The sequence below is a fragment of the Meles meles genome, chromosome 9 (genome assembly GCF_922984935.1).
Source record: "Meles meles chromosome 9, mMelMel3.1 paternal haplotype, whole genome shotgun sequence".
NCBI lineage: Eukaryota > Metazoa > Chordata > Mammalia > Carnivora > Mustelidae > Meles > Meles meles.
In genome coordinates, this window is record NC_060074.1 from 83,083,129 (window position 1) to 83,103,783 (window position 20,655).

The following is a 20,655-nucleotide window of genomic DNA, read 5'->3' on the forward strand; positions in this document are numbered from 1 at the left end:
TTAGAAATAAGCTTAACCAAAAACAAGTTTAACCAAAAGCAAAGCAAATGGAAGAAAAATGCTTCTGAAAAATAAATATAAGGAGACGTCAACAAATGAAGAGACAAACTATGTCCTTGAATAAGAAGTCAACATCACAAAGATGTCAATTTTCTATAAGCTAATATATAAATGTACAGTAAATGCCAATAAAAACTCCATATTTTCTTCCTCGAGCTAGACAAAATATATAAAGTTCATATGGAAAAATAAACAAGCAACAATAGTAAGGAAAACTCTGAAAAAGGAGAGCAGTAAGAATGGTAAAAGTAACTAACCTCACCATAAACTTTTAAAACTTATAAATACATAATGATAAAACAACGAAAGGATTAGAACAGTAAATCTTCAAAAAATTTTAAAAATAAAATAAATCTTCAATGAAGCAAAACAGAAAATTAAAAAATAAATCCAAATGCCTAAGGAATTTCAAAGATGATGAAAGTGGCATCTCAAATCAAGAAGAAAATATTTTTTTTAAAAAATGCTGTTTGGACAACTGGACATCCATTTAGATGAGGGGGAAAAAAAATGGACCTACATCGGGGCGCCTGGGTGGCTCAGTGGGTTAAGCCGCTGCCTTCGGCTCAGGTCATGATCTCGGGGTCCTGGGATCGAGTCCCGCATCGGGCTCTCTGCTTAGCAGGGAGCCTGCTTCCCTCTCTCTCTCTCTCTGCCTGCCTCTCTATCTACTTGTGATCTCTCTCTGTCAAGTAAAAAAAAAAAAAAAAAAAAAATGGACCTACATACAGAGCCATGTGAACCAGAACAAATTACGCAAGTTCTACAAGAAAACAAGACCTGAGAGAGGAGGCAAAACACCTCAATTTCAATTAAAAAATCGAAGCATTTTTTTAATTAAGAACTAAAAACTCTGGCTACATAACCAATATTTATCAAAAGGGAACTGATTAATTACCATAAATAGATACAATGCAACACAACCTAGATATAGTATCAATAAATTAAAATCAATGCCTATCCCACCAGCATTTTTTAAACTGTATTTATGCTTTAAATTCCCTTGTTTTGAGGAATCACTATTCCTTCTTTCCAAACTCTCTTTACACTAATGATTAAAATGCAAACCGCAATTCTCTTATACCATCCAACTCTCAGCCTACACTGTCTAGAGCTAATCCAGTAATGGCCAAGAGATTCAGGCTGGGCCAGTCTTTCCACAGATTTTTCAATCTGAAAGGGACAGGTTAAAAACCAAATGTTTCTTTCTCTCCCCCTCTCTCTCTCTCTCACACACACACACATACACACACACACTCCCCCCTATATATATATGTACCTATAAATAACCAAGTACAGAAGGGGAAAAGGAAGAAAGTACATCCACCTAAGGGTCAATCATGGATATCTCAGAATGGCAGAACTGGAAAGAATCTGTATTTCCCTCTTTATAAATTTTTGGTATATTCTGAATTTTTTACAAATCAGCATATAAAGGACTATTATAATGAAAAGGTTTGTATTTTCAAAAACATAAAACAAGGTGGATGTTTTGGGGTTATACTTTTCCAATCTACAGAGACACTAGCTACCTTATGATATGTTCAAATGGCTAAGCACATCTCCAATGATCATTCTGTACTGCTTTACCACTCCACAGAATGAATACCTTCCTGTGCCACTGTTCTAAATACAAACTGACAGTAATAAAGGCAAACAATATCTAAATATTAATTTTGTGCTTAAAATAATTTTTCTTATATTCAATATACTTACATTCCTCAGTGACATGCTCCCATATAAAAATTCTGCATTTCACAACAATGTAAATTCAGTATAAAGCTTTTTAAATGCCTTAGAATTCTCAGAAAATTTAGAACTTTGTGATTCAAGTGCAATGAGGATTAATGAGAGAAATAATCTGTATTATCTCCTAAAACGTAATTCTTAACCTCCTTCAGGTCATTTACTTCATTAATAATCTGATGATGAGGGGAATAATCAGGAGACATACATATAAAACTGTGGTTAAAAAAGAAAAAAAAAATCAGTAAGTTCACAGACCCCATTAAGTCTATCTCAGTACCAGAGACTTCAATTAAGAATCCCTGATATAAAATTAAGACTTAATTGAAATCCCCTAATCCACAAGGCATCCAAATTGTCTTATCACAGGTCTGCTGAAAATACATAACTAGAAATCACAGTTCCAGTTGCACTGGCTTTATAACTAGCCTAGTCTCCACTCTGCTGCCTTTGCTGCAGCTGCTCCTGATGCTGCCACCACCACCAACTTCTGCACCCATGCAATGCCCTCCACAATCCATCCATCAGTGAGATTTTACAAATACAAACCCAGTGATGTACCCTCCAAAACCACAGCTCCCTATTATCAAGATTAAACCTATATTCTCTAAATGAAGGAAATTACATATATATAATTTAGTATCACTTGCTACCTATCACTGCATAACTAGTAAATAATATATAACATATGTTGCTGAATCAGAACACTGTTTTTCACACTGTGTTTTGAATTTCTAGTGAATCATAAAATCAGTAAGTAGCTCGCTGAACAAAATAGAAGTGGAAAGGGGGAAACACATGTATAGCCAATCCTCATTACTCTCAAATTCTGTGTTTGCAAATACACCTCACAAAAATCTGTGACCCCCAAATCACTATGTGCAGTACCTTCCACAGTCATTCAAAGAATGTACAGAGCTGCATTTGAGTCGCCCCAGTCATCTGTTCCCAGCTGGAGGTCAAACAAGGTGACACTCTTTGTTTCAGCTCTCACCCTGTAAACAAGTGTACTTCTAATGTCCTTTTTAGTGCCACTTTTTCGCATTTTTGTGGGTTTTTTGTTGATGTCATTGTTTATAGGTTCCCAAAGTGTAGTGCTGAAGTGCTGTCTAGTGTTCCTAAGCACAAGAAGGCTGTGATGTACCTTACAGAGAAAATATGTGTGTGTGTTTTTTAAGATTTTATTTATTTATTTATTTATTTGACAGACAGAGATCACAAGGCAGAGAGGCAGGCAGAGAGAGGGGGGGAAGCAGGCTCCCCGCCAAGCAGAGAGCCCGATGCGGGGCTCGATCCCAGGACCCTGGGATCATGACCTGAGACAAAGGGAGAGGCTTTAACCCATCGAGCCACCCAAGCACCCCAAGAAAATACGTGTGTTAAGACAAGCTTCATTCAGGCACAAGTTAAAGTGCTGCTAGCTGTTGAGTTCAATGCCTAGAATCAACAATATACATTAAATAAAGTATCTTTAAAATGGAAACATACAGGAGCCCAGTGATCAGTGTTTTTAACAAGCCCTCCAGGTGATTCTGATGCATGACAAAGTTTGAGAATCACTGACCTAAATCTTTTGTTACTTCTTTAGGAGGTATTCTGAAAGCCCTGATGAACTAACTCTAGGTTGGCTGAGCTGATACATCAAACAAAGCTGAAATAAAACTACTACTGACTGAAGTGCCGATAATGTACAGAAAATCATCTAAGTACTTTATGGAAAGTGTCTTCTGTGCTTTAAAGCAAAATAAATAAAATCTGCACATTACTTGTAAAATAATGAAGTAGCACTATTTCTTTAGGTCATTCTCCATATCACAAAGTTTCTTTTTCCAGAGCTCTTTAAACAGAAATTGCTTTTTTTTTAAAAAAAAAAAAAGAGAGAGTGGGGATAGGGAAGGGGAGATGGAAAGAGAATCTTGAGCATCAGCATGGAGCCTGTTGGGGCACTCCTGAGGTCATGACCTTAGCCAAAACCAGGAGTCAAATGCTTAACGAAATGAGCCACCCAGGCACAGCTCTTAACACAAGTTTGCCTACCCTAAAAGGTGACTCTACACTAGATCACAATTCCTCAACCCTCTAACAACTCTGTGGGGCATCACACGCTGTCCAACATGAAAAGTAATGACATGCACCTAAAAAAAACCTCATGGCTTCTTCCTGGCATATGAAATAACTTCAAAACTAATTTGTAAAAAATAATTCAGTAGTATCTTATACTCAATTAGCTGTTGCATGAACTCAAATATACTCTTGTTCAAATCATGTCCCTTGTGACACAAATTTCCAGAATATCATTTTTATCTTCTATCTAACACATTAAGCCTTATACAGAGTCATCCATGTACAACTCTTTTCTATGGGACTATAAACTGCCTGAAGGCAGGTACATCTTATCCCTTTCTGTAATCTGAAGTACACAGCAGGTGTTGTTTATTCCACCAGCAAATATTTACTGAATAACTACCATATGTCATTCACTGTACCAGATGATAGATACAAAAGTACAGAAATGGCCCATGTTTTCATGGATATATATGCTGGATGAATAAGCACGCACTTATTTTAGAGTTTTAGAGAGTTACAATCTGTATGAAAGATCCAGATTACCAACATGATAACCAGAAATAAACCACTTTCTTCAAAACAGTAGACTACTGTTGCTCTTCTGACCAAAACTTCTATTCAAGGCCATCAACAACTCATAGAGAAAATATACTGACAAGCCACTTACTTCATCAATAGTTAATCTGACTTTAACACAAGGTTTACAGATAGCCAAACTGTCACATGGGGATAAAAGATTAAGGATTCATATCCAAACTTCAAAATGGTTCAACCAGAAAGCTACAATTTGCCAATTCCCAATTCCTCAGAGATTTTAAAGGAAAAAAATTTAAAATCAAAATTACTTGACTTTATGATGCTAGATTAAGAAACTAACTCTAAGATCACTATTATAAAATATAGGAAATATTTGCCTTCATGTAGTAAAAACCATTTGTTCACAAGTTTTTTAGGATAAACATACACGATACTAACAATAGATGCCTCTGTAGAGTGTCTGGGGATTGTGGGGAAGGAAGGACAACTTACTTCTCATGTATCAATTTGTGCTATTAAGTTTTTATATTTAATCATGTGGGTCTATTATTTTTCAATGTAAAAAAACCTAGCAAATGCCTTAAACATGAAGGCAACATATTGTTTATAATAGCATCTCCTTTATAATAATGGAAATAAAATCTTTAGCCTGACTATATATATTTGGGACAAAGATGACACAAGAATAGGATTGCCACTTGGGCCAAAGAAAATCTTGAGGTGTTCTGAACCTCAAGTCACAGACCTTCAAAAAAGAATTGAAGGGTCCATTAAACTTGGATGAGAAAATAATCATTTCTCTAATTCCACTAACTTCTACCAAATTTAACATTTCCTTCAATTACTAATGTCAGCAAAAGGCAAAACAGTAGTACTGGTAACATTAGGACTAGCAACACAACAGAAATCACAGATCATTTCATTGTCATATTAACAGGGGCTGCACTTGTTGAAATATTATTTACACTTATCACTACTTCAAAATTAATTAGACTCAACTCTAGATCCTGTCAGTATGTTAATAAGGCATGTAAATCACAAACCGTTTTAATACTTTGATAACCTTCAATACAACTGGTTTATATGATTTTATTTTATGCATTTAAAACATCATTCTGATTCAGACCCTCTGCCCACTTTTTTTATTCTTTCTGGAACTGAGCTGTATAAGTTCTTTATATATTTTGGATACTAACCCTCTACTGGATATGTCATTTGGACGTATCTTCTCCCATTCAGTACATCGTCTTGTCATTTTGCTGATGATCTCCTGAGCTGTACAAAAGCTTTTCATTTTGGTGTTGTCTTGATAGTTTATTTTTGCTTTTGTTTCCCTTGCCTCAGGAGACATATGTAGAAAATTGTTTCTATCACCCATGTCAGGGACATTATTACTGCTTATGTTTTCTTCTGGGAGTTTTAAGTCTCACATTTAGGTCTTCAATCTATCCTGAGTTTATTTTTGTATATGGTACAAGGAAATGCTCCAGTTTTCCCACTGTATATTCTTGCCTCCTTTGTCGTAGATTAGTTGACCATACAAGCACAGGTTTACTTTTGGGGTTTCTATTCTATTCCATTGATCTATGTGTCTATTTTTATATTTGTACCATACTGTTTCAATTACTACAGTTTTGTAGTTATATCTTGAAGGCTGGGATTATGATGCCTCCACCTTTGTTCTTCTTTCTCAAGACTTCTTTAGCTATTCAAGGTTTTTCTGGTTCCATACAAATGTTAGCATTATTTGTTCTAGTTCTGTGAAAAATGCTATTGGCATTTTGATAGAGACTGCATTAAATCTGCACATGGCTTTGGGTAGTGTTAACTTTTTTTTTCTTTTTTTTTTTAAGTTGGCTCCACTTCTGGTGTGGAGCCCAATACAGGGCTTGAAGTCATGACCCTGAAATCAAGTGACCCTGAGATCAAGACCTGAGTGAGCTGAGATCAAGAGTGAGATGCTTAACCAACTGAGCCACACAGACACACCTCAGTCATACAAAACATTTTAACAACATTAGTTCTTCCAACCCATCAAGCACAGGATACCTTTTCCTTGTTTGTGTCACCTTTAATTTCTCTCATTATTGTTTTATAGTTCTCAGAGTACAGGTCTTTCACCTCCTTGGTTAAGTTTATTCCTAGGTATCTTATTCTTTTTGGCACAACAGACATTTTTCCAAATACATACAAATGGCCAAAGACACACAAAACAATGTTCAACATCATTATTCATCAGGGAAATGCCAGTCAAAACCACAATGAGATATTACCTTACACCCATCAGAATGGCTACAATCAAAAAGACAAGAAATAACAAGTGCTGGTGAGAGTAGAGAGAAAGGAACCCCTGTGTACTGTTGGTGGGAATGTAAACTGGGGCAGTCACTGTGGAAAACAGTAGCAAAAAGATAAAGTAGAACTATCATATGATTCAGTAATTCCCCTCTTGGGTATTTACACAAAGAAAACAAAACCACTAATTTAAAAAGATACATGCACCTCTGTGTTTACTGTAGCTTTATTTACAAGCCAATACCCAAGATATGGAAGCATCCCAAGTGTCCATAAGTAGATGAACAGAGCTCGGCAGGAAGGCTTCCTCCCTCTTCCACTCCTCCTCCTTGTGTTCCCTCTCATTGTGTCTCTCTCTGTCAAATGAATAAACAAAATCTTAAAAAAAGGGGGGGGGGAATCTTGCCATTTTTGCAACATCCTGGGTAGACTTAGAAAGTAAAATGCTAAGTGAAGTAAGTCAGACACAGACAAATACTATCTGATTTCACTCATGTGGAATTTGAGAAACAAAACAAATGAAGAAAAAAAGGGACAAATAACAAAACAAACAAAAAACCCAGACTCCTAAATACAGAGAACAAACTGATGGTTGTAGCGGGGAGGGGAAAGGTAGAAAGAGAAATAAAGGGGATTAAGAGTACACTTATCTTGATGAGCACAGAGGAATGTATACAACTGCTGAACCACTATACTGTATACTTGAAACTAATTGTAACAACGTGTGTTGATTATACTTAAAAAAAAAAAAAATCATTTCGAGCAGTTTTACCAGACTGCAAAGTCCAAGTCACAAAACGTTATGTAAGGAGCCTTAGAAAATAGGCAACAGTCCCCATTTGGAAACTGAAGGAGAAATTTTGGGGGGTTATGCCAACTGGAATGCTACCAGAAATTAGCAGGCAGGGTATCAATAAACTTCCTGCTATGCCTATGACAGTCTCATACATCCAACAAATTGCCAAAAACGTGTCAGTAGAGAAACACCTCAAGGATCAAACAAATGGCAAGATTACCCTCCTCAGTATCATGCTTTCCAAAGTTTCCAAACTTAAATGTTTATCCCAGAGTGCACTGGTTTATTAGAACATCTCTCTTCATTTAATTCTCTAGTGTATACCACCCACTGAACAGATTTCTATCACTAAAATTGACTTTCCCCCATGACCAACTAAATAATCCAAGAAAAAAAAAATCACTTCTAAAAACAAATACAATATTTATCAATTATTCAGGAGTCAAGTATTACTCTGAGGATTAGCTAGTCAGTTTTCTTTGTTGCTAATTTTCAAAGTCTTTAATTTTTTAAAATCATTTTGACTGTTAAATGCTCTGTCAGAAACAGAGATAGAAGGAGGAAAATGTACCTATCAATTTGCTAAAGTTTGACAACTATAAAAAAATATGTAATTGACTGAAGAAAAAAATATGAAACTATACCTCAAAATAACGTATGGAAATACTCTGTATATTTTACTTTTCCATATTCCTTCATATTATCCTGTACAACTGAAAACTGTTATTAATAATTAAAAAAATAGCAGTTGCCTGTATAAGACACTGACTTAAGTCTATTAAAAAAGTTAATCTTTCAGATTATCTTCTGAGATACTCCTCATTAAACAGATGAAGCAAAGTGGCTCAATGAGATGAAGTAATTTATCCTGCCCAGAGGGAAAGTGGCAGAGGCCATGACTGGAACCTAAGCCACAATTCTAAAGTACTAACTTCATCAAATTAGCACTGCAAGTAAGGGCTGCCTATGGACTCCCCAACCAATAACCTCATATCCTTTGTCTACTACACTCCTCTCCAAAAAAGGAAGTGAGAAAGCTGGAAGTAAAGATAGGAGTTAGAGAGTTAGCAGAGAGCCTGACTCTTCCAATCTGCATTCTTCTGACTGCACAGTGACACTGTGGGCAAGAAAAAAGAAACCAAAAAACATATATAAGAAAGTGGTGCTAAGGAGAATCTGGAATTGGCATCATCTTCTTCCACTTATTAATCCCACAAAGAACAGTGCTGCATGGTAAACTAGACAAACCCAAAGTTTTGTTTCACTGAAATGTAGAGAAGGAAAATATAAACAGGGATTAATTTTAAGATAAAATCAAATAATCATGACGGACCTACTGTTATCTACATTAGTCTCCTTCCTGGTTTATTCCTACCTGCCATCCTTTCCTCCTCATGCTGCCCCTACGCATCCATTACTGTGTTTCTACCTCAACTTTACTTGTAATGAAATGAAGATGTAGACCTGTATGTTTAATAATACAATCAAATTCGGGGCACCTGGGTGGCTCAGTGGATTAAGCCGCTGCCTTCGGCTCAGGTCATGATATCAGGGTCCTGGGATAGAGCCCCGCATTGGGCTCTCTGCTCCACAGGGAGCCTGCTTCCTCCTCTCTCTCTGCCTGCCTCTCTGCTACTTATGATCTCTCTCTCTGTCAAATAAATAAATAAAATCTTTAAAAAAAAAAATACAATCAAATTCAATCCCAGTGTCCAGTATATTGTCAATGACTGTATTATAAACTTTCTACCACCTAAGTGTCTGGATAGGTATCCAGCCTATGGTGAGTAAAATGAAGACAGTATACATTCCTTAAGGTATCTGGTCTAACTGGGAGACAGTATACCTTCCTTAAGGTATCTGGTCTAACTGGGAAAATAAGGGTCCATCTTCTCACCCTCTCATGCATATATCCATATCCATCCATCCACACACAAATGCACACACCCCTCAAGTGAGAGTCATGAGATACCAGAAAATTAAAATAAACTTAAATGGTATGGGCTAAAAAGTATGCCAAAATTCAGAACATTTACGGCAATGAGTAAGATTAGTAAAGACAGTGAAAGAAAACTTCATGAAAGCAAGGGAACTGATCACACCCAAAACATACAGAGTGGACTTCTCCACTGATCTCTAGGAAAAATCAGTATCAAATAGTAGAAAAATGTAACTGAACCTCTCTCAAAAAAAAAAAAAAAAGACTCTAAACCAAATTAACAGCATTGCAGTAAGCAACTTTTTTAAAGAGTTAAAGCTTAAACCTACTAGTAGCTTCCTAACATTTAGTCTCTCACTTGTTAGTTCTTTTCATCTACTTAATATTCTGGACAATATGCTTAGTAGGTAGAAATGTGGATTCACAGATGCAAGTAATTTTTAGACCCAAGGCACTTTAAAGGTCACTCAATCCAATTCTATTTCACAAATGAGGAAACTAAGGGCCAGGAAGGTTAAATAGTATCTTTGAGGTCACACAAAATGCATCCTTACTACTCTGAAAATTAGTATGAAAGGTATGCTTTCTTGAAAAAGATTTTGGAGATTTCTTTTATAGTCCTTAATTTAAATTTCCTTTAAAATTTGCAATACACACCTTATCATTTTATTATAAAATAGGGAAAACATTGTTACCTCATTAAAACACTTTACAAGGGGCGCCTGGGTGGCTCAGTGGATTAAGCCGCTGCCTTCGGCTCAGGTCATGATCTCAGGGTCCTGGGATCGAGCCCCGCATCGAGCTCTCTGCTCCGCGGGGAGCCTGCTTCCTCCTCTCTCTCTGCCTGCCTCTCTGCCTACTTGTGATCTCTCTCTCTGTCAAATAAATAAATAAAATCTAAAAAAAAAAAAAAAAAAAAAAAACACTTTACAAACTTAAGGTTTATAAGAACACCCTAAATGTGCAAATTCACCTTGGGTCAAACCATGGATTAAAATAATTTAACGATTTAACTTCACAACTTTTGGTAATTCTGTTAACATACACACTATTAGTAATTCTCTAAATGGCAGCTACCTAGCTAAAGCCTCATTCTCAAGGGTAGCCCTTAACAGCACCTAAGTACTAATCAGGATCCTGTCCCCCGTCAGACTATCAGACTTACAGGTACATAGATACCTGAAGCAAGCCAAAACAATAATGTGCTTTAACACCAGGATCTGGGATTTGGAAATGAAAAAAATGTAACAGTGATGAGAATAATAGCTAATATTTACTGACTGCTTACTGAATGCCACAAATGTCCCAAGTGCACCACAATTCATCTTCTCAACAACCCTATGTGATTTTATAGATCAAGTTAACCTGCCAGGGGACTCAAAACCATTTCTGTTCTGGCTGCAGAACATATACACTTAACTACTACCTCTCAACTACTACCTCTTACCTACTACCTCAACAATACTACCTCTCAAAAGATTGGGAATTGTTAGTTCAGTGATGTTAATGTCACTTGCTGCTAAGGGTCCATAGCTTGCCCTGGTTCCAGACCTTCCCAAGCCAAGCCTTGACTGTTCAAAAGCCTTCTTTGGAATCTTTGAGACAATACCCAGGAATGAAAGAAACCAGATGTGGTTTTTTTGTTTCTGTTACTTGAAACTAACCTAATGATCCCACCTGTTAAATATTTTTAGGCCTCATTTTTAGAGAAATGATACTGATGAAACCTTAATTTATATCACAGATAAATAATTCCTTTACATTTTTTTAAAAGAGAAATGTATTTACAAAAGGCATTCATTTCAAAGCTTCTTTTATATAATTCCCTGAGGCAAAACCTTTTTTTTAAAAAGATTTATTTATTCCTCAGAGAGAGAGGGAGAGGGGGAGAGAGAGAGCGCTGGAGCACACCACATGAACACAAGCAGGGGGAGCAGAAGGGAGAGGGAGAAGCAGGTTCCCTGCTGAGCAAGGAGCCCCAGATCATGACCTAGGGTTGAAGCAGATGCTTAACCAGCTGAGCCACCCAAGTGCCCGAGGCAAAAACTTTCGATGACTCTTCCATGTTACAGAATAATAACTGAGAGGTCAGTGGAAATGTAATAAACCTTACGTATCACCTAGTTCTCTTTTTATAGATGAAGCAATACAATAGTAAAGATCAGAGCCCTAGAGTCAATCACTCATAGGGTTTGAGTTCAAATACTGTTTTGCTATGTTCTAACTCAGGCAGGGGTAACCTTGGGCAAGACACTTGAATCTCTAAAGCCTCAGTTTCTTTTGGAAAAGAGACAATACACTACTACACACCCTGTTGTTATAATGAGTTCTAAACCATCTACTGAATTTAACAAAGTACCTGACACAAACTCAACACACACTCAATAAATGGTAACTGTGATGGTAGTGATGAATGACCTGATGCTCAGAGAAGGCAGGGAACTTTCCCAGATCATCTGGCTACTAAGAACAGAAACAAAACTAGAAACAGACTTCACACTTGCAAGTCAATGCTCTTTTTTTCTATAACATCCTATAATTTCCTGGGTCTAACATTCGAAACTATCTACAATCTGGTATAATTCTACCCTTTTTTCAAACTTGTCACCACCCTAACTTTTATTCATTCATTCACCAAATATTTACTGAGCGTTTTCTTCGTTCTGAACAGTTTCTAGTGTTGAAGATACAGCACAGAACAAAAGAAGGGGAAGAAAAATAAAAGCCATCTGCGTATCCAAAAAAATGGGGAGAAAGAGCCAAAAGAATGACCAGCTCAGAAATGACAAAGGGCTCCCCTCCTGAAGGTTCTATCAGCAGGGGATAACGGATTGAAAAGGAAAGATAAAATACACATAACATGGAAGAACCTTCCTTCAGTCTACTTAACATCCCCAGAATTTTTTTTCTTTTTTAAAGACTTATTTATCTGAGAAAGAAAAAGAGAGAAAGAGGATGTGCATGAGCATGCGGTGGGGACGGGCTGAGAGAGAGAGAAGCTTAAGCCAACTCTGCACAGAGCACAGAGCCCCACACAGGGCTTGATCTCAAAACCCTGAGATCGCAACATGAGCCTAAACCAAGAGCGTAAATCAAGAGACAGACGCTTAACCAACTGTGCCACCCTGGCACCCCAACATCCATAGAAATTGCTTTAAATATTCCTTCACTCAAGTGTTTGTTTCAACACACACTGTACAACCAACCTGAAAGCCCAAGTTGTTAAATCTCTCTCCAACCCCTCTATACATTCCAATAACAATTTTCTCTCTTAACTATACTGACATTTAGCTTTTTCTAATGCTCTGTGTCAGGTCGACTTAACCTGGTAGTTTTTGCTAACTTTCCAGATATATTTTTGACTTCAATGACTCATTTAAGTTCTCTGAAGTCAAGATCTGTATTGTATTCTTTTAATTTTAATCCTAATCCTAAAACTCTAGCGCACAGCCTTACAATACTTTTAGACATATTTACCTCCTTAAAGAGTTCACTAATGTCTGGGACATTTGGGTGGCTCAGTTGGTTAAGCCGCAGCCTTCAGCTCAGGCCATGATCCCAGGGTCCTGGGATCAAGTCCCACATGGGACTCCTTGCTCCACAAGGAGCCTTCTCTCCGCCTCTGCCTGCTTCTGCAGGGTGTCTCTCTCTCTGACAAATAAATAAATAAAGTCTTAAAAAAAAAAAACTTCACAAATGTCATATTTAAGTAACACCTGGCACTCAGAAGATACCTGGTATTTGCTTTTGTTGAAAGAATAAATGTTAAATGTTTTTACAAGATCAATTTACAAAATTGTATTTTATATCCTCTCTAGAACCCTATCATGATCTATGAAATATATCAGTGCCAAAAGTAACTTTGAAATGTGAGAAAGACTGAATATATTCCTACTCTACCATTGAAAATGTCCCTTAAAATATTAAGAGAATACCAAAATTAGGCAACTAAAACATAAAAGGAGAAAAAGTAATTCAAATCAGTCACGGTCTTTTTCTTTAAAAATAAGCAGAATCACCTGCTTCATGTAGAGTTTGGTTCAAGGTAAATGTTACTACAAAAAGATATCTTACATAAACCTATATACACCTGTTAAGAATAAATAACACAAGACAAAAACTAATATTGCAGCCATACCTTATGCATAAAAAAATTCTGTATTTAAAAGAGACTCTCACTAGAGAGGGGGGAAAAAAAGGCTTGGCATTTATGTATGTTATAACAAAGTAAGAAACTAAAAGAATTCCCCTAAGAATAATTTACCAAATTCTGCTAATTAATTTTACACACACACACACACACACACACACACACGGTTGTTTCACAAAAACATAGATCTTCGTACAGAAAAAAAAAAAAATTAAAGGCTCATTCAACATTTAACCAACATTTAGCAAGCATATATTATGTGTCAGACAGAGTTCTGAGGAACAAAATATGCAAAAATCCTTGCCCTTATAAAGATTACATTCTATTAGGATAAAATCTAAATAATAAAATAGGATAGTTTCCCACAAACTTCTTATATGCTTAAGATAACATAAACATTCAGATAAACACAATGGTGCCAGGACAGGGAAGCAAAGCTAACACACTTCTAAGAAAAAAAAAGAAACAAAATCTGAAAAGCCCAAAGCAAAAATCAGACACAGTTAAGTGACCAAAAACTACGCTTAATAATTTAATATTCCAATCAAACTGATGTCATCTTAAAGTTCCCAAAATTATAAAAAGTAAAACATTATTTTTTTTTAAAGATTTTATTTATTTATTTGACAGAGAGAGATCACAAGTAGACAGGCAGGCAGAGAGAGAGAGAGGGAAGCAGGCTCGCCGCTGAGCAGAGAGCCCGATGCGGGACTCGATCCCAGGACCCTGAGATCATGACCTGAGCCGAAGGCAGCGACTTAACCCACTGAGCCACCCAGGCACCCAAAAGTAAAACATTATTTACAAAAACTGTAATGAACTTGGTAACAGTTCAGAAGCTAATCTGTGGTTCTGTAAGAAGTCAATATGTATGAAGCTTAGTGGTTGTAAAAATGGTTTTTGTGATATTAAAGGCCAGGGCATTCACTTGCTCTGCCAGTTACTAACAGTGAGACCCTCAGTTTCTTCATCCATAAAATAAAAACAGTAATACTCCCAGGACTGTTACAAGGATTAAATGAAAACCAAAAACAGGAAGCAATTCAAATATCCAGATGGATGGATGAATATACTGTATCAACTCACTAGAATACTATTCAGTAAAAAGGAATGGACCGATACATGTAACAAGGATGAATCTTTAATGCAGCACTCTGAGCAAAAGAAACCTAACACAAAGGAATACGAAATCCATTTAAATGAAATTCTAGAAAAGATAATACTTATCTACAGGGAGAGAAAGCAAATCAGCAGTTGCTTTGAACTACTAGCGGAGAGGGACTGACTTGCAAAGAAGCAAAAGGGAACTTCCTGGGTGTTTGAAATGTTGTTTTGTCTTGACTGTGGTGGCATTTCCTCAGGTGTACACATCTGTCAAAACTCATCAAACTCTATGCTTTAAATGAACACACTTTACTGTATGTAAATTTTACCTCAAAAAAGTTGATTTTTAAAAAGGATTAAATGAAATAATAGTATGTAAAGTTCTTAACGTTATCTGAGACACTAGAAATATTCAAAAAATGGTATTATAAAAAAATATCAACTACCACTATACAACACTCAGGGGAGGCGGCAGAATCACCAATCACCTGATCTCTCTGGCTAAGTTCTAAATAAACATACTAAACATATGTTAGGTCAGTATCTGACCTAAACCAAGTGCCATGAGGAGCACAATCAAGTTTAGGAGGGCAGACCTTAGGCAAAAGACAAACTAAGGAAAGGGTAAGAGAAGATGGCTGCATGTCCAAAAGAAAATGAAGAGCTAAGAGAATGACAGTGTTATCAGTGCCAAACAACACCTAAATTACCTCATCTAAGTATCATCAAAATGTAACTCAAAACTGAGTCAATGACTATACAAACAAAGTCTAATAACAATCCGACAGATATAGTCCTTAATTTTACTGGCGGGTGCGGGGGGGAACAGGAATAGAAAGAGAAGTAAAATCCATGAAGGTGGTTCAAGTGCAGTCAAAGGATTTTGTCAACCAAACAGCAAGGGAGTCATACTGTGGACAGTTTAGAAATGCAAAAAGCAACAATTACAAATCTACAAGCCAAGGCTTTTTGGTTTTGTTTTTTTACAAGTCTACATGATTAAAAGAAATACTTATGAAAGTAATTAGAACATGCTGATAATGGAAGCTGAATTGAAAAACAATTCAATTGAAACATTTATGAGATTTATATTTTACTGTTGCTTAGAACAGTTGATCATGGAAGAACATTTTTTTGAAGAACAAATAATTCGGCTGAATAACAGAAATCCTGTAAACAAGATCAGAACTGAACTGGCTGTCACTCATGAAAGCACACGTCTTTGACTTACATATCAACTTAAAAGATGAAAAGAAAAAAGTAACACCCAACTGGACATTCTGGGAAGGGAAAGACTTTAGACTATAAATCTTAACTGTCAGAGTTTGTTTAATTTTGTTTTGATTTTAAGTACCTCCCCTTGGAACACTGAAGAGGTAGAAAGGACAGGACAAAGAGTCAGAAGTCCTGGGTTTCAACTCTAGTTCCACCAGAAGTTGGATTTATTCTTCCCTAAAACTGGGCAGCTGAAGCAGCATACTGAAAGTTGTCCAATATAATCTAATTTCCAAACTCTAGATGGGAAACCACAACTTCTGAAAAAGTTAATAGGGAAAGGGTTAAACATTTATTTTTTAATACGTCATTAAAAGAGTAACTAAACTGCAGTCTTCTTCCTCAATTCAGATAAAATACCAAGATATGTTTGGCAAACTAAGGACCTAAAGCAGTAAATATATAGCTGATCACCGTTCACAAAAAGCAGCTTATCTTCAGAGGGCTAACTGTTCATTCTAGAACAAGTTTCCTGATTTCCAAAATAACGGGATCCAAGGAATTACATTCTTTATTGATACTTCAAGACTCATGAGCTACCTCTCCTTTTTTATCAAAACCCATAAGATAGTAAATTTAACTTTGTGGGATACAAAGTTGTGTTTTTTAAAGTTTAATTAGTTCTCCTACGTACTACAACTTAATTACCATTCACATAGAAAACTGAGCTAAGGCAGAAATAAACTATTTTAAGAATAAAAATAATGTTCTCATATGACTTAGATCTAAATCTACTGCAAATATCGGGTTTTCTTTTGCTTGGGGGGGGTTCATCTTATTATTTGAAAAGCTGAATATCGAACGTTCATCCTGATACTATTGTCATATTTATTTTATACTCAGAGTGCAAGACTTTGAAGTAACCAAAGACCAAAGAGAAATGTGATTAAATCACAGCAGAAAGTAGTAATAACAGGGTAATATAATGAGGTCAGAAGTGGAGCAGCCAATCAAAGGCATAAAAGCATTTCCTGCAATATTAATAGTCAAAAGAGAAAACCAATCACAGAAACCTCAAGCCTTCTTCTGACAGTCACAGAAGAAGGAGAACCAATCCACGCACATCCAGGGTTGACAATAAGGCGGGACCGCAGGTTCATTGAAGAAATTCTTGAGGGTGCAGTTACTATGAACTTCGCACGCAAGCAACACCACTCCAGAGTCATAAACACAGTCAAGCCAGATAAAATTCATCCGTATGCAAAATCCCGTCAGGGAGAAAAGCACAATTTTTGCATAAAGCAATGTATTATCAAAAAACGTAACTGTCAATTTAGATGCATTAAATCCTCAACTTCTAGAAGACCCTCCTCTTCGATGACAATTCTCGGGGACAACGCGGAGACCGGGCAGCGCCAGCAGCTCCTTGCGGAACATCCCTATTTGCTTTCTAACGCTGCGCGCCGAGCCGGCGCCTTCCTGGCCAGGCCGGCAGCGCCGTCCCTCTCGCTGCCGGGGAGCAGCCGGTCAACGGCTCTCTACGGCTACACCCCACTGGGTAGTCGCGGCCCCCGCCCTCCCCCGCCGCAGTGCTACACGGCCTCATCCCGCCGCACCACCGCCGGCTCGAGAGCGAGGGTTACCTTGCTAGAAGGAAGATGATTGTTTTTGAACGCGTTTTACTTTCCATAAGTCATTTTAAAAAGAACCCAATGCAAAACTAAATTTGAAAGTAAGGGGGACAAATCCTTCCTAACCAAACGATCCTTCGCCCATTAATTAACCCCGCACCGGAGAAAGATTAGGGGGAAGGGAGGAGGTAAACAGAGGCCGTACGCCAAGTGCGGCCAGAACATCCCCTGCGCCATTCCCGGCCGCCGCTTACGGCAAGGCCCCCTTACGGCAGCGTAAGCAGCGCTGCGAGCTAATCACAACACTGGGACGCAACAACATGGCGGCCGCGGGCGGGCGCTGCGCCGGCCGAGAGGGTTTACGCTACTCCGCCGGCGTAGGGTCCCATGCATTGGAGCGGCAGAGGCGCCCTCCAGCGAGCGTAAAGCGCTCTGTGAATGGCGAGGCCCGACTGACAAAGGGGAGGGGGGAGGAGGGAAGGGGGGGTAATAAACACTCGAGTCCCTACCGATTCCTCCTCCTTCTCCATCCCGGTGGGCATCTGGGGCACGGCCCGGTTGATGGAGACGCAGTCGTTGAGATCAGGCATGTCCTTGCCGCGGTAGATAGGCAGCGGTTTGGCGGCGTCCAGCGCCCGCGCTCGGAAGGAGAGTTTACTCATTGTCTCCCCGCCTTACAGGAACAGCCCGGGCGGCGGCGGCGGGGCGGGCGGGGAGGGGGGGAGGACTCCCGCCGCCTCCTCCACCTCCTTCCTCAGTGCAGCGCGGCCGGCCCGCTCCTCCTCCTCCTCCTCACTGCCCCCGGCCACAGCATGGGCGCCCACCCCGCCCGAAAACAGCCCCCCGCCGCCCGCGGCCGCTTCCACACACTAGATCCGCCGCTCGCCCGCCCGATCCGCTCCCTGCGCCATGGCCAACATGGCGGACATTACCACAGCGGCGGCGAGCGATCCCGGCAGCCCGCGCGAGAGCGCGCCCCCGCCGCGGGGACGCGCCTCGCCCTCTCCCTCCCTCCCTCCTTCCTCTCCGTTCCCCTCCCTAGCCTGCCCACCCACTCTCTCCGCGGCGCGGCCAGCCCGCGGGAGCGTGCTCAGCCTCGGGCAGCTCTGGGGAGAGGGGGCGGCGGCGGCCCTCGGCTTGCCGGCCGCGTCTAGCCCTGTGGCAGGTGCCAGGTGCGCAAGTTAACGCGCCCCTGAGCGTGCGGCTCTGCCTCCGCGCCCCGACCCGCCGCTCGCTGGGTGCCGCGAAGGAAAGCGCTGGGCAAGACACGGCCGCGCGAAGCAGCGCGTCTCTGCAGAAGTCCGTGAGTGGGAAAGGAAGATGTCAGCCAGGGCACAACTGCCACCACTGAGCCTGTACTTAGAAAGTGCTATCTCCACGGTGCTAATTCGCATCCTCCAATTCGCACATCCCTGGGAGGTGCGAAGGGTCCGTTGCGTCTGCCCACTCAGAGCGGCGCAGATCTGCTGGTCCGCCCGCCCCGAAAGCGGTCACGCAGCCCCGGCCCTCCACCCTGCATCCTCTTCAGTACCTGCCCCGAAGAACTCTTCGCGGTAATGCGTCTTCACTCGTCGTCGCCCTCGCCGGGAAGATGCGAACGGCAGCAGGGAGGGTTCATGTTTGAGGCTGCCACATGCAACAAGTGCCCTTGAACCTGTCACCCAAACTTCTTAGAGTTATTTAATGGGTGGTGGATATTTCTTAGATTTCAAAAACTGAGTTCTTGAGAGTTAAACTTATAAAAGTAAACCAAGGCAGCACACATTTCCAAAGTGGCAAGTGTGTGTAAAACATTGGGTCTTGTGGAAGAGGCAAAGAGGTTTGAAGTTCCTGCCCTCATAGAGCTTTCATGTTAATGGGATGACAGGATGGTTGGAAAGATGAGTAACAATAAGAGTCATAAATAGTTGAAGAACTGGGCAACAGGAAAGATAAATGACGGGGGGAAATTAAAAAGTGTAAATACTCAGTGCACCCGGGTGGCTCAGTCCGTTGAGTATGGGACTCTTGATTTCTGCTGAGAAATCAATGAATCTGCTTGGGATTCTCGTTCTCCCTCTCACTGTCCCTCACCCTGCTTGCACACACGCACTTTCTCTCTCCTTAAAAAAAAAAAAAAAAAAAAGCATAAATGCTTTACACAGTAGATGACACATGGCAGTAGAACATGATTAGTTACAAAATGAGTTGTACAGGCAATAATTGCTATAAGACATCAGAGAAAAGAGACGTTACCTTAGCTTGAACTGGTTAGAGAAAGTTCTAAAGAAGAGGGGAAATGAAGTAGACTCACATTTAAAAGTATCAAGACTATTGTTGACATCAACTTCGGTTAGCCAAGGGTTTCTTCTTCAGTCTTTTAGCATTACAGCTTTTGTACAAAATCCCTAGGAAAAGTGGAACACATATTATCGTTTTCTAATAATTGATAAATATTCTGTTTGGCTCAGAGAAAAGTAGGTGATTGCCTGAATTCCAGAGTGAAAGAATTGGTATCTACAGTCATTTTTATTTGGCATCAAAACTCTGTCTCTTCCTCCATTACCTCTCCCTCATCTCCTTATTCCCCTCTCCCTTTTCCCACCTCTCTTTTCTCCCCACCTCCCACTTTGAAGGCAATATTGTAGGTATGGACTTCATGACACTGTCCAAACAGTCTTACACATTTGATCCAGGAAGACATCAAGCACTGTTTAGCAAGGCTTAAGTGTTTCCCATCCACTTTGTTGTTGGAAACAACGGAGGTGCTGTGACTCACTTGTAAGCAATACCTCTCTCAAGCTTATGGTCATGTCCTGCTCTGAATACTCCCCTCTGGCGCAGTTCTAGTTCTCTGCAAAGAACGAGATCTTGTTGGTAGGGGGTCAACACTGTATTCAAGCCTGAAAAGGGGCAGAGGGAGTCATCCAGAGCTTTTCTCTGCATTCTCAAGTTCAGAAAGGGTAACTGTTTTTTCAATACATTTATTGTTACTCTCTTTCAAGAAAGGAAATATTGAGTATCTATGATAGATATATATTATATATATATTATATATAAATATATAATATTTATATAGATATTATAGATACACACACTTCAGTAGTACTTTATGTATATATAGTATCTCAGTTAA

At 39.3% G+C, this 20,655-nt stretch overlaps 1 protein-coding gene across 3 annotated transcripts in view; it reads right to left on the reverse strand.

Annotated features, from left to right (window-relative positions):
* The window catches only part of EPC2 (enhancer of polycomb homolog 2), a 114,808-nt gene extending 96,325 nt beyond the window's left edge, over positions 1-18,483 (reverse strand). For all 3 annotated transcript variants that reach the window (XM_046019324.1, XM_046019323.1, XM_046019322.1), the window contains exon 1: positions 18,050-18,483. In XM_046019324.1, the coding sequence (XP_045875280.1) occupies positions 18,050-18,202 (153 nt within the window). In that variant the 5' untranslated portion in view covers positions 18,203-18,483. The remainder of the gene's footprint in view (positions 1-18,049) is intronic.
* Between the last annotated feature and the right edge of the window lie 2,172 nt (positions 18,484-20,655).